General features: G+C 43.7%; 1 protein-coding gene across 1 annotated transcript in view; it reads left to right on the forward strand.

The window, feature by feature from the left end:
- LOC129708030 (DCC-interacting protein 13-beta-like) overlaps positions 1–13628 on the forward strand; it is a 65593-nt gene that overhangs the window by 24002 nt on the left and 27963 nt on the right. Inside the window, exons 5-7 of the mRNA XM_055653571.1 lie at positions 3013–3100; positions 6512–6553; positions 10866–10924. Coding sequence (XP_055509546.1) covers positions 3013–3100; positions 6512–6553; positions 10866–10924 — 189 coding nt within the window. The remainder of the gene's footprint in view (positions 1–3012; positions 3101–6511; positions 6554–10865; positions 10925–13628) is intronic.

A 13628-nucleotide genomic window follows, 5' to 3' on the forward strand; every position in this document is an offset into this window, starting at 1 on the left:
GAGGAGACTCTGGCCTGCGATTACCTGGTTTGTCCCTGCTGTGCTTTTTGAATAAATGAAACACATTTGCTGTCCTCCAGTCTTCTGGCACTCCTGTGGAAAATGAAGATTTAAATATCTCTATCAGGGCCCCAGCTTTCCACCTTTGCTTCCCACAGTAGCCTGGAATAGATCTCATCAGCTCCTGGAGATTTATCTGCATTTACGTTTTTCTAAGACATTTAACTCCTTATTAATGACACACTCCAGAAAGTCACTCTCCTATTCAAAATCACAGACATAATATCTTTATTTTAGTAGAAACAAGGAACTGCAGATGCAGGCAAATACTTGCATTTCTGTTGAAGATAAGATTTCCTTTTGAAAATAAATATAAGAGAAGTAAACCCTGGTCAAGTGTGAGGATGTACCGAGATACCGGGTACCAAGATTGTGATGGTGTATCAGGCCATGGCCTTAAAACCTGTGCGAACTAACTGGCTGGAGTTTTGTAGACTTCATTAACCTTTCATGACTAGTCTGAAGTCTTTACATGCAGCATAACACAGTGCCCAAGCAGAGCAAGATGGCATGCCTCAATGACTACTGACCAGTGGCACTCATGCCCGTTGTGATGAAGTGCTTTGAGAGGTTGATTACTATTGACTTAGTAAAGACCTAGATGGGCTACAATCCACCTACTGCCACAACAGAGTGATAATGCTGACTCTCGCTCCACTCTGCATTGGACTACTTGGACAACAAGCACACATATATCTGGTTGAGACAAAATGCTGTGGTAACTCCGCGGGTCAGGCAGCATCTCTGGAGAACATAGATAGGCAGCGTTTCGGGCCAGGACCCTCCTTCAGCCAAAAGATGCTGAAAGACCTGCTGAGTTAAACAAGCACAATGTGTACTTTTTTGTAAACCAGCATCTGTAGTTCCTTGTTTTTATAATAGACCGTGGGCCGAGGTTTCATTTTGTGACCCAGACCCAAATCACGTATCTACCTGTATTTATAATATACTGTGTAAAAATATTATAGAAATCATCCCTGAAACTCATCAAGAACAATACCTGCACATATTTTTTAAATATGAGAAAAACCTCAAATTTTCCGAATAATAATTGTCCAATCAAAGCACGTTTGACATTAAGTCAGACACCATTTGACCAATCACACGCTTTATTTCATGCTAGCGAGGCAGCGAGCACACTGGGATCATGGCTGCCTCCTAATAAATAACAATAGCAAGGTTTTGAAGGAATAAAGGTAATGCTAGCCACTTTCTGATAATTTTGTTTTACAACTGATTTATCTGTGTAAAGTTATGATGTGAACTGTCAGTCGATCAGGCTGTCGGTAGGCCGGTGGGTGCAATGAGGGGTTGGTCGGGCTGTCAGCCGGCCTGTGGGTGCTGCGAGTCGTTGGTCGGAGTGTCGGCCGGCTGGTGTTGCAGCGAGTGAGCGAGCGGAGTGACGGAGCCAGCGCTGAAAGCGGCCCGGGCGGCGTGCAGGGCAGTGCTGCTCCCCACCATGTTAACATGGGCATGCTGGCCGAGGCGGACCGAGGCGCTGATTGGCCACACGAACGGATCCCACAGCTGGTCCCAATGTGGCTCCAACTCCAGGCGTGGGCAGTTCTGAAAGGGGGTTAGGGTTACGGTTAGGCATTTTCCTGTCAGTGGAAGGTGCCTTAGCCTTCCCCCAGCCTGGCACTGCCCCAGTCCCACTATGGCCGTGACCCCCACTCTGCACACCGGCAGCTAGTGGGTTTCAGTAAAAGGGGTGGACGCACAGGATCTGTCCTCACCCATTAATTTGGCGGGTTCAGGAGCTGGTGAAACCCGAGACCTCTGCGGCAATCTTACTCAACATACACGCTCACAATTATATTCATTATATTATTTTTATATAATATAATTATAATTATATATAACTATATATAACTCCAGTTGTATTCACAAGTCATATATATATATCTATAGTATAATAATATATGGTTTAAATAGACCGCAGCATGGAATTAAGCTCCACATAATATGAGCATTGAGCGCTAGATGGCACTTACGTTTTCGATCTAATTTTCTAATTCGCATATTTAATTAGTGTTCAACTTTTGATACTGACGAGTTATGAATTGCCTCTCAATGATATTTGATCTAAATCTGTGTCAAATTTCAACTAGATACCAGACATAGGTCACAAAAATTAAATTCTAGACACGTTTTTGATGCTCGGTCCACGGCCTATAACTCGGTTAGGCAACTTGTCCCTGAAGGCGGCAATACAGGTGGTTAAGCTAAATTTGAGTATGTTTTTCACAAAGAGGGTGGTGACAATCTGGGGTAGGCACAAAATGCTGGAGTAATTCAGCGGGTGAGGCAATATCTCTGGAGACAAGGAATGGGTGATGTTTCGGGTCGTTTCGAGACTGAAGAATCTGGAACGAGTTGCAAGAGGAGGTGGTAGAGGCAGATAAAATGACAATATTCGAAAGGTGTATGGACAGGTACTTGGAAAGGTAAGGGCAGAGAGATATAGGAGTAATGGAAGCAATTAGGATTGGTGTAGATGGACATCACAGTTGGCATTGAGAGTTGGACTGAAAGGACACGTTTCTCTACTGTGTGATTCTGTGTGATCAGAGATCGCTAAAACCTGTACATTTAGGGCATCTGAAAAGGGCCTTTCTCACCCAGAAAGTGGTGAGTACCTGGAATGCACTGCTGGAGAGAGCTGGAAGCTGAGTCACTGACAAGATTCAAGAAGTGTCTAATCACTTGAATCACTTTAGCACAGAAGGCAACTGACCATGAACTGAAACATGGGATTAATACCAATGGGTGCCCACTGGCTGGCATGGAAGTAGTGGGCCGAATGGCCTGTTTCCATGTTGTTTAGTTCTATTACTTTACTCAGCAGTGCATGATGATTTTGTCTGTCTAGTTTATGTGCTGTATCTAGAATGGTTAGTTTATTGTGGAATGGTAATGATTGTAACTAACAACATCATCATTTCTTCACAGCTAAATTCTCTCCACACAGAGTTGGCGAAACAAGTTGCTGACACCATGATATTCCCAATGATACAGTTCAGGGAAAGAGATCTCACGGGTAATGTTGAACTTTAGCCTTTTGTTGCACTGTTGGATAACAATTAATACCTACCATTGCAGCATTTATCAGTATTGTGGTAAAACACTATGATAACAATTTTAGTTAAAAAAAAACTCTTGTAAGAATAAGCCTCTCAGAGCTGTATTTTAAATTAGCAAACTATTTTTCTTGATGTTCCTCACTACACATTTTGATTTGTGTGTAGTTTCTTTCTCCACTGGTGCTCACATTAAGTCGTGGTATTTAAAGCCGAGTTGTCTACTGATCTGTTGCTTTTAAATTATTTTATTGCTTTGTAACAACCATCATATCACAAAGCATGCATAAACCGATTACTCGAATAACGTGGAAACTTTATTCAAACAATTATTCCTGATCATGGCTCTAAGGCATTTGGGAGAATCTCGCTTCACCCATGAAATCTGCAAACTCGAGAGAGTCAGTAAAACTTTAGGGCGGCACGGTGGCGCAGCTGTAGAGTTGCTGCCTTATCGCCAGAGACCCTGGTTCCATCCTGACGATGAGCGCTTGTCTGTACGGAGTTTGTACGTTCTTCCCTTGACCGTGTGGGTTTTTTCCGAGTGTTCCGGATCCTCCCACACTCCAAAGACTGACAGGTTTGTAGATTAATTGGCTTGGACAAATTATAAAATGTCCCAAGTGTGTGTAGGATAGTGCTAGTGTGCAGGGATTGCTGGTCGGTGCAGGCTCAGTGGAGTAAAGGGCCTGTTTCCGCGCTGTATCTAAACCAAACTAAACTAAGGTATCAGGGGTTATGGGGAGAATGGGGATGAGATGGAAAGATATATCAGCCATGATTGAATGGCGTAGTAGACTTGTTAAGGCAAATGGACTAATTCCACTCCTAGAACTTACAAACTGATGAACTTAATGTCTTCAATGTCATTGACAAACAGCCTGCCAGACAATCTTCCTTTCTTTTAGAGGCATAGAGTCATGCAGCATTGAAACTGGTCCTTCAGCCCAACTTGTCCATGGCATGCAAGATGCCCCATCTTAGATAGTCCATTTGCCCACTTTTGGACCATTAAGCTCTAAACATTTCCAATCCAATCAGCCTCAGTTTGTAATGTAAAATAATCCAAGACCGTTCATAGAACATTAATCAAAGTTTTTAGCCAATTGCATTACGTATGCATCCTACTATTGAAGTCCAATATGCATAACATCTGAAGCAACTACAAAAGACATAGATTTAACATGAGGAGGGGAAGATTTAATAGGAACCCGAGGGGTAACTTTATTACACAAAGGGCGATAGGTGTGTGGATGAGCTGTTGGGGGAGGTGGTTGAGGCAGGTACAATTGCGACATTTAAGAAAGTCTATGTCTAGGATAGGTTTAGTAGGATATGGACCAAATGCAGGCAGGTGGGACTAGTGTAGATGGGACATGATGGTCAGTGTGGGCAAGTTGGGATGAAGGGTTCTATGCTGTATTACTATGACTTTGATCTGCTAATTGTTTTACTGACTCTTTTTAAAAGGTAACCAGTTATGGACTACTATTAATGCAGTAGGTTTATAATCAAAAACATATTTTTCACATTCTACATTCATTAGTTTAAAGTAATGGACAATTACATTTTTTTGTGCTCAAGTATAAAATTATGATTATTCCTAGATTGTACTCTGCTCAATTTTACATCAATAATGTTTATGAATTATGTTAATTTTAGCTATTCTGCAGCACCATCAATTGCTTTTCTATCTGCAGATCAGACATAGCATTGTACAACATGGAGTAAAATAAAGCAGAAATATAGAGTGGAATAGCACTAATCTAATTTTAATTTGAAATGAATCTTTATCTCCACAGTGATCGATTCAATATGAAATGCCATCTTTTCCACAGTTTATTCAAACGTAGTCTTATTCATGATGTCAGTTTGACATTCCTGTGATTGTAAGAATAACATAATGAAATAGGTGTACTGTGAACCTCTTGTTTTCTGGTTTTAATTTTCTTAAAAAGATTCTGTCTGCAAATGGAAATAGGAAAGGAGTTAAAATAGATCTTTATTGTAGTGTGCCAGCCGATATCCAACCGAATTGAAGCTAATGTAGATCGGAATGTAACCTGTAGTTAATTTTTGATGATGGCTCTTTGGAGATCATTCCATAAGTATCAGGTAATCCCAGGGCGTGGCTTTGTTATAGAAGGTGCTTAGACCTGACCTCTCTACGTTGCTGCAGGTAAGTTGCTGTTACCTAGTGTGCATATTGAGCCATTGTTGGCAGTGGATGCAAAGCCTGCTGGTTTTAGGAATACTTTAACCTTGCCAAATCTTGGAGTAAAAGACTGTAAACGGCCAGATCTGCATTAGTTGTTTAATGTTCTAATCCATGTTTGTAAAGGCCCTCTCATCAGTACTATATATGGACATTTATCTGGATAAATATGGATGATTAGTGCATTATATAAATGCTATGAAACCACATTACCAGTCTTTAATAAACCAAGTCAAAAGGTACTCCCAGCAGTGGTACCTTCTAAATTATTTAACCAAAGATTTAATTTGTCTGTTTTCATGCGTTGGTGTAAACTGAATCTTTGAGGAGGAGTTATGATGCATAATACATTGAGAAAGCCGTACTGACAGACTGACTGAAATAAGTAGAGTTAATGGCCCTGAATTAATGATCCTCATGATGTAAACTCATCTCCATTATATTACTCAACTCCTTATATTGACTGATGACTGTTACACTTAATATAATTGTTCATTTTATTTCCTTCACTGAGGTGGTATTCGCATTACAAAAAAAATACACAAATTAGATAATTTTAATCATAACAATGATTTGACAGTACCTTGTTTGATCATGTTTATCTCCACACATTGATGGCATGGTTGCGCAGCAGTAGAGTTACTGCCTTACAGCGCCAGAGACCCGTGTTCGATCCTGAGACCCGGGTTCAGGTGCTGCCTGTGTGGAGTTTGTATGTTCTCCCTGTGACCATGTGGGTTTTCTCCGGGTGCTTTGGTTTCCTCCCACACTCCAAACATGTATAGGTTTGTAGATTACTTGGCCTCTGTAAAATTATAAATTGTCCCTAGTGTATGTAGGATAGTGTTAATGTGCGGGGATCAGCAGGGACTCAGTGGGCCGAAGGGCTGTTTCTGTGCTGTATTTCTAAACTTAAAAAGCTAAACTAAACTTGTTTTGCACCTGATATAATTATCTCCCATTAACTTATAAAGTTATGTAAGCAAGCATTTTATAAATGGGATTCTATCCAACTGAAGCATAAATCTGGTCTCAGCATTTGGGACAGACAATAATTAATGTTGATTATAATTTTATTAGAATTATCTGTTTCTGTCTCTTCTTTTATTTTGTTTTGTGTCTTACACTGAGCATTACTGTTTTTTATTATTTGCAGAAGTAAGCACTTTAAAAGATTTGTTTCTACTTGCTAGTAATGGTATGTATATATTTTTTCATTTCCAGTTTTAATTGTTTCCTCTTTTTTGGAGAGTTTATTTCTGTCTCATGTGCATGCCCAGCTTTAGTGACAACCCACCGTCTGGTTGCTGCTTTCAACACTTTCCTATCATTCAGGAGGAGGAGACTTTCATTTCATTGGTTTCAGGTGAATTCATAGTGCCATTTGGTTTTTGCTATTTGAAGCAATGCTACATGTTGAGAGTTGCTTATATTCTGTGATCTCGAGTGATATAGAATGAATCTTTTTATGATTGGGGAGATTCCTTTGTAGAGGTTTTTTTAAATTCTGTTTAAAATCAATTTCTACAAATGCTTTATAATATTCACAAATGGCATTATATGTACAATCTCTATCTTATTACAAAACAGAATGAGGCCATTAATTCCATCAGGTCATACCGGGGGTGGCGCAGCGGTAGAGTTGCTGCCTTACAACGCCAGAGACCCGTGTTCCATTCTGACTACGGGTGCTGTCTGTACACAGTTTGTACGTTCTCTTTGTGACGTGTAAGTTTTGTCCGGGTACTCCGGTTTCCTCCCACATTCCATACACGTACAGATTTGTAGGTTAATTGGCTTTGGTAAAACAGTAAAATATCTAGAGTATGTAGGACAGTGCTAGTGGGATCGCTTGTCGGTGCGGATCTGGTAGGCCCAAAAGCCTGTTTTTGCACTGCATAGCTAAAGTCTAAGGACTAAAGGTCCATGTTGGGTTTGTGAGCAATCCCATGCATCCCATTGCCCCTTTCTTTATTTCCCTACACCTCTGAAACTCAATCTTTTTAACAAATGCCCCAACACGTATTTTTGCCATGAATCTATATCAAGGGGTCATTTAAATTGGCAAAAAAGGTAGATTAAGCAAATAATTTTCATTTAGAGAGGCAGTGAATGGCTCCAGAGGTCCGTACTTGGCGACCATCTATTCACAATCTATTGCATGTAAGAGGGGACCAAGCCCAACCAAATTTGTTTATGATACAATTGCGTTGTGAGGAAAATGCAGAGACTTCAAGAATATCAATGTTTTCAGGAGAGAGTTAGACTTAGTTCTTAGGGCTAAAGGAATCAAGGGATATGGGGGAAAAGCAGGAACGGGGTACAGATTTTAAATGATCAGCCATGATCATATTGAATGGCGGTGTTTGCGCGAAGGGCCGAATGGCCTACTACTGCACCTATTTGTCTATGTTTCTATCTGGACAAGCAAACTGAAGGGTCAGAATGATATTAGATGAATATGTCTCATTCCTTTTGTACTGAGGAGAGCATCATGGAAGCAAAGTAATTGAAGCCAATGACTTCATAGATCATATACAAATTACCATCGAGGAGGTATTGGTGATTTTAAATTCCCAGGGCCTGATCTAGTGCATCCCTGGACCTTGTGGGAAGTGGGAGGAAAGTGTGGAGGCCCAAACAAAGATATTTGCATCATTATTAGTTGCAGGAGAAGTTCCAGAAGACTGGAGGATGGTAAATGTGACACCTATGCATGCTGTGGCCTATGCAATGATTTATAAAGTTGTTCCATTACGTCTACGCTTGCATTGTAAGACAGCTACTGAAGGCAAATATCACTCGTCTTCACCCCTCTCGTTACCTCTGCTGCTCCCTTCCAAGATCAAGAGTGTTTTATTGTCATGTGTCCCAGATAGAACAATAAAATGCTTACTTGCTGCAGCACAACAGAATATGTCAACATAGTACACTGTAAATAATAGGATAAACAAAAAAATGTTCAGTGTATGTTGTATGTATGTGTATATGTTTGTATATTTACGTATAAAAACTAACAATAATTGTGCAGATAGACAAAACCAGTGCCCCTAAGTCTATGTTGTTCAGAGCTTATTTTTAGGTTGTAGCGTTTAATAGTCTGATGCTGTAGGGAAGAAGTTGTTCCTGAACTTGGACGTTACAGTTTTCAGGCTCCTGTACCTTCTTCCCAATGGCAGGAATGAAATGAGTGCGTGGCCAGGGTGGTGTGGGTCCTGATGATGCTGGTTGCCTGTTTGAGGCAGCGGCTCCTGTAGATCCATTCGATGGTGGGAGGGTCACAACCCATGATGGACTGGGCAGTGTTCAACACTGTTTTCAGTGTTCTTCTCTCCTGGGCCTTCAAGTTGCCGAACCAGGCCGTGATGCAACCAGTCAATATGCTCTCTACTGTAGGTACACAAAAAAGCTGGAGAAACTCAGCGGGTGCAGCAGCATCTATGGAGCGAAGGAAATAGGCAACGTTTCGGGCCGAAACCCTTCTTCAGACTGATCGGGGGCGGGGATGGGCGGGGACAAGAAAGGAAAAAGGAGGAGGAGCCTGAAGGCTGGGGGATGGGAGGAGACAGCAGGGGGACTGAGGAAGGGGAGGAGACAGCAAGGACTAACAAAATTGGGAGAATTCGATGTTCATGCCACCAGGATGCAGACTCCCCAAATGGAATATGAGGTGCTGTTCCTCCAATTTCCGGTGTTGCTCGCTGTGGCCATGGAGGAGACCCAGGACAGAGAGGTCGGAGACGGAGTGGGAGGGGGAGTTGGAAGTGCTGAGCCACCGGGAGGTCAGCTTGGTTATTGCGGACCGAGCGGAGGTGTTCGGCGAAACGATCGCCCAACCCCCGCTTGCTCTCTACTGTACACCTGTTGTTCAAAGAGTCCTCTGTGCCATACCAAATCTCCACAATCTTAAAAAGTAGAGTTGTTGATGTGCTTTCTTTGTAATTGCATCAGCGTGCTGGGTCCAGGAAAGATCTTCAGAGATACCCATGAATTTAAAGCCTTGGGGGACTCTTGGGCATAATGTCCTTTGTTCCTCACTGTTTCTTTTATAACCAGATATTGGGTGCCAGATCATTGCTTCATTAGTCTTTCCATCATGCAGCCCTTCACCTTATTCAGCATTAAATTCCATCTCTCATTGTCCTGCCCATTTTACCAACTCAACAACATTGTTTTGCAGCATGAGACTACCCCTCCTCACTTTTAACATGGCCAATCACTGTGTCATCTGTGAACTTTGTACTTCCCACATTCACATCCGACCATTATGTGACAAACAGCACAGGTCCCAGCATGGGGTGGCGCAGTGGTAGAGTTGCTGCCTTATAGCACCAGAAACCCAAGTTCGATCCTGAGTGCTGTCTGTACGGAGAGTTTGTACTTGTGACCGTGTGGGTTTTCTCCGGGTGCTCCAGTTACCTCCCACACTCCAAAGACGTACAGGTTTGTAGGTAGAATTTGGTTTGGTAAAATAAATTGCCTCTTGTATGTAGGATAGTGCTAGCTTTTGGGGATTGTCAGTCGGCACAGACTCAGTAGGCCGGAGGACCTGTTTCTGTGGTCTATCTCTAAAACTAAACATTAATTCTTGCACAAACCTCCTATCACAGAAGAAACCCTGCACCACCACTTTCTGCCTCCTATCACTCAAATCACACCAATTTTGGATTACATTTGCCAATTTATCCTAGATCTTATGGGATCCCAATTGGGACCTTACTGGTCAATGTAGCCTCTAGAAGATCAATTCAGTGTGTTCTTTCACAGAGCTCCGGGGACAGTTGTGTTTAAATCTTGCATTGTAGGTTCAAAGACTCACCCATCTCAATTCGTTCAGTTCCTTTGATTCTTGCCTCAAAATTCTCGCAGGGCAGCACGGTGGTGCAGCAGTGGAGTTGCTGCCTCACAGCGCCAGAGACCTGGGTTCCATCCTGACTATGAGTGCTTGTCTGGACTGAGATTGTACTTTCTCCCCGTGACACGCGCGGGTTTTCTCAGGGTGCCTCGATTTCCTCCCACTCCAAAGATGTGCAGGTTTGTAGGCTAATTGGCGTTGGTAACAATTGTAAATTGCCCCTTGTGTGTGTAGGATAGTGCTAATGCGCGGTGATCGTTGGTTGGCACAGACTCAGGGGGATCGAGGGGCCTGTTTCAGCACTGTATCTCTAAAGTAAACTAAAATATAAAATAGGGGATGGAGGAATGGCATTTTGTAAATTTACTGGAAGGCAAAATGACATGTGCTGGAATACATAGGCAGACAGTGTTGTGGAAGGAAGCAGGTGAGTCTGGAATTGTTATGAGCACTGATTGAAGGTTTGAATTCTGAAAGGTACGCACGTTAATTGTTGTGTCCAAAACATCCTGACTTTGATACACAGCCTCCTTTTATTTCCAGCTGATTTCTAAAAAGTTATTAATTTGGCGAAGTCCAAATATTCCGTCCTTGGAATTATTTTGTTTTAACTGGTCAATGCCAAAACTAAAGTGATGGTATTTATTTTCTGTAGAACATGATGTGGCAATGGCGAAATACAGCAAGCTACCTAAGAAAAGAGAAAATGAAAAGGTAAAAAAGGATTTCAAATGGCTTACATATGTCCGCTGTTCCAGGTGTGGGCGAGACCAAGTGCAGGTTCGGTGATCGTTTCGCTGAACACCTCCGCTCTGTCCACCTAGGCTTACGGCGATCTCCCGGTTGCCAGACACTTTAGATAGACACAAAAACCTGGAGTGACTCAGCAGGACAGGCAGCAACTCTGGAGAGAAGGATGGTGACATTTTGGGTCGAGACCCTTCTTCAAACACTTTAACTCCCCTTCCCATTCCCACACTGACCTTTCTGTCCTGGGACTCCTCCACTGTCAGAGTGAGGCCCTACGCAAATTGGAGGAACAGCACCTCATATTTCGCTTGGGCAGCTTACACCCCAGCGGTATGGTATTGATTTCTCTAAATTCAAGTAACCCTTGCTTTCCCTCTCTTCTCTCCATCCCTCCCCCACCCTAGTTCCCTGACTAGTTCTAATCCTCCTAATTAAATATTACTGATTGCTGCTTTGTTACCTTCTGCTAACATTGAGCCACTCTACATTTCATTATCATCTGCTTTGATCTGTTGTTTTCACACCTTACCCTTCCATATCTGTAGACTCCCTCTCGCCTGACTCTCAGTCTGAAGAAGGGTCTCAAATCGAAATGTTACCCATTTCTTCTCTCTAAAGATGCAGCCTGTCCTGCTGACATACGCCAGCATTTTCTGTCTATCTTCGGCTTAAATATGACTTGGACAATAACAGAGGGATGGAGGGACCCAGCCGAATGGTGTCATTGTAACTGGATGTCTAACTGGGAGTCTAGCAGCCTATACATTACCACTCATGCTGTACCCTTGCGGTATCTCCTGGTTACCAATCATTTCTACTTCCCATTCCCATCCTGACCTTGGGTTACACAGAAAAGTTGGAGAAACTCAGCGGGTGCAGCAGCATCTATGGAGCGAAGGAAATAGGCAACGTTTCGGGCCGAAACCCTTCTTCAGACTGATCGGGGGTGGGGGTGGGTGGGGACTTGTCCCCACCCACCCCCACCGCCGATCATCCTGAAGAAGGGTTTCGGCCCGAAACGTTGCCTATTTCCTTCGCTCCATAGATGCTGCTGCACCCGCTGAGTTTCTCCAGCTTTTCTGTGTAACCTTCGATTCTCTAGCATCTGCAGTTCCCTCTTAAACCCCATCCTGACCTTTCTGGCCTGGGCCTCCTCCATTGCCAGATTAAGGCCACATTCAAATTGGAGGCACAGCATCTTGGATGTTGCTTGGGCAGTTTTCACTCCCATCCCCTCCCTTCCTCCACCCCCGTCGTTTAACCTGTTCCACAGTTCTCAACTTGCGTTCCGCAAAGACCGCTCCCTTCGTAACTCCCTTGTCAATTCTTACCTTCCCTCCCGCACCACCCCCTCCCCGGGCACTTTCCCTTGCAACCGCAAGAGATGCTACACTTGTCGCTTTACCTCCCCTCTCGACTCCATTCAAGGACCCAAGCAGTCGTTCCAGGTGCGACCTGCACCTCCTCCAACCTCATCTATTGCATCCGCTACTCTAGATGTCAGCTGATCTACATCGGTGAGACCAAGCATAGGCTTGGCGATCGTTTCGCCGAACACCTCCGCTCAATCCAACCAACCTGACCTCCCGGTGGCTCAGCACTTCAACTCCCCCTCCCATTCCGTATCCGACCTCTCTGTGCTGGGCCAGAGTGAGCAACACCGGAAATTGGAGGAACAGCACCTCCTTATTCCGCTTGGGTAGTCTGCATCCTAGTGGCATAAACATTGAATTCTCCAATTTCGTTAGCCCTTGCTGTCTCCTCCCCTTCTCAGCTCTCCCTCAGCCCTCGGGCTCCTCCTCTTCCTTTTTTTTCCTTCCCCCCCCCCCCCCCCCCCCCCCCCCCCATCAGTCTGAAGAAGGGTTTCGGCCTGAAACCGTACCTATTTCTTTCGCTCTGCTCCCGCTGGGTTTCTCCAGCACTTTTGTCCACAGTTCTCCACGTTGTTCTTCTCTGGAGATCACACCTTCTCTAGCCAACAGTGTGTTTACCAGGCACCGCCCAGCCTGAGCTTATTCGTAGCGGCCCTGACTGGCACTATTCTTTCCTTGCCTCCCGCCCTTCACCACCCCCACCCCCTACTTTCTGTCTGAAGAAGGGTCCTGACCTGAAACGTCTTCCATCCTTTTTCTCCAGAGATTCTGCCTGACCCACTGAGTTACTCCAGTTCTTTGTGTCTATCTTTGGTATAAACAAGCATCTGTAGTTCCTTGTTTCTACTGTGCTGTACTACTGTTTGGCCCGTTTCCACCTCCTCACTCAGTACATAATTCATTATGAAGGCGCTTTTCATTTTGATGGGTTGTTTTAGATCTGGGCAACTTCCTTGTCTGTGTTCACCTTACCATCTTCCCTTTCTACTTTATCACTCTTAGACTCCCAGCACGCTCTGACCCGAAGTCAAGCTTGCTAAAAGCTGCTGTGTTCACTCCTCTTCACCTCAGCTTCCCATACAATCTGCCTACGATCCTGCTCTTGGTGGAGAGGTGCGTGTATTAGAGGGGGCTTATCTGTTTCAGGGGAACAGGTGCCTCTGTCCCCATTGCCCATTGTGGAAGAGAGGTCCAAAGATGCATGACCATGTGAAGGAAAACAATTCTCATCTAAATGGGTTGCTCATTATTTTTAAACAGTGAGCCCTTGGTGTAGAATCTCTATAAGAAGAAAC

Source organism: Leucoraja erinacea, chromosome 22, assembly GCF_028641065.1.
Source record: "Leucoraja erinacea ecotype New England chromosome 22, Leri_hhj_1, whole genome shotgun sequence".
Lineage (NCBI taxonomy): Eukaryota > Metazoa > Chordata > Chondrichthyes > Rajiformes > Rajidae > Leucoraja > Leucoraja erinaceus.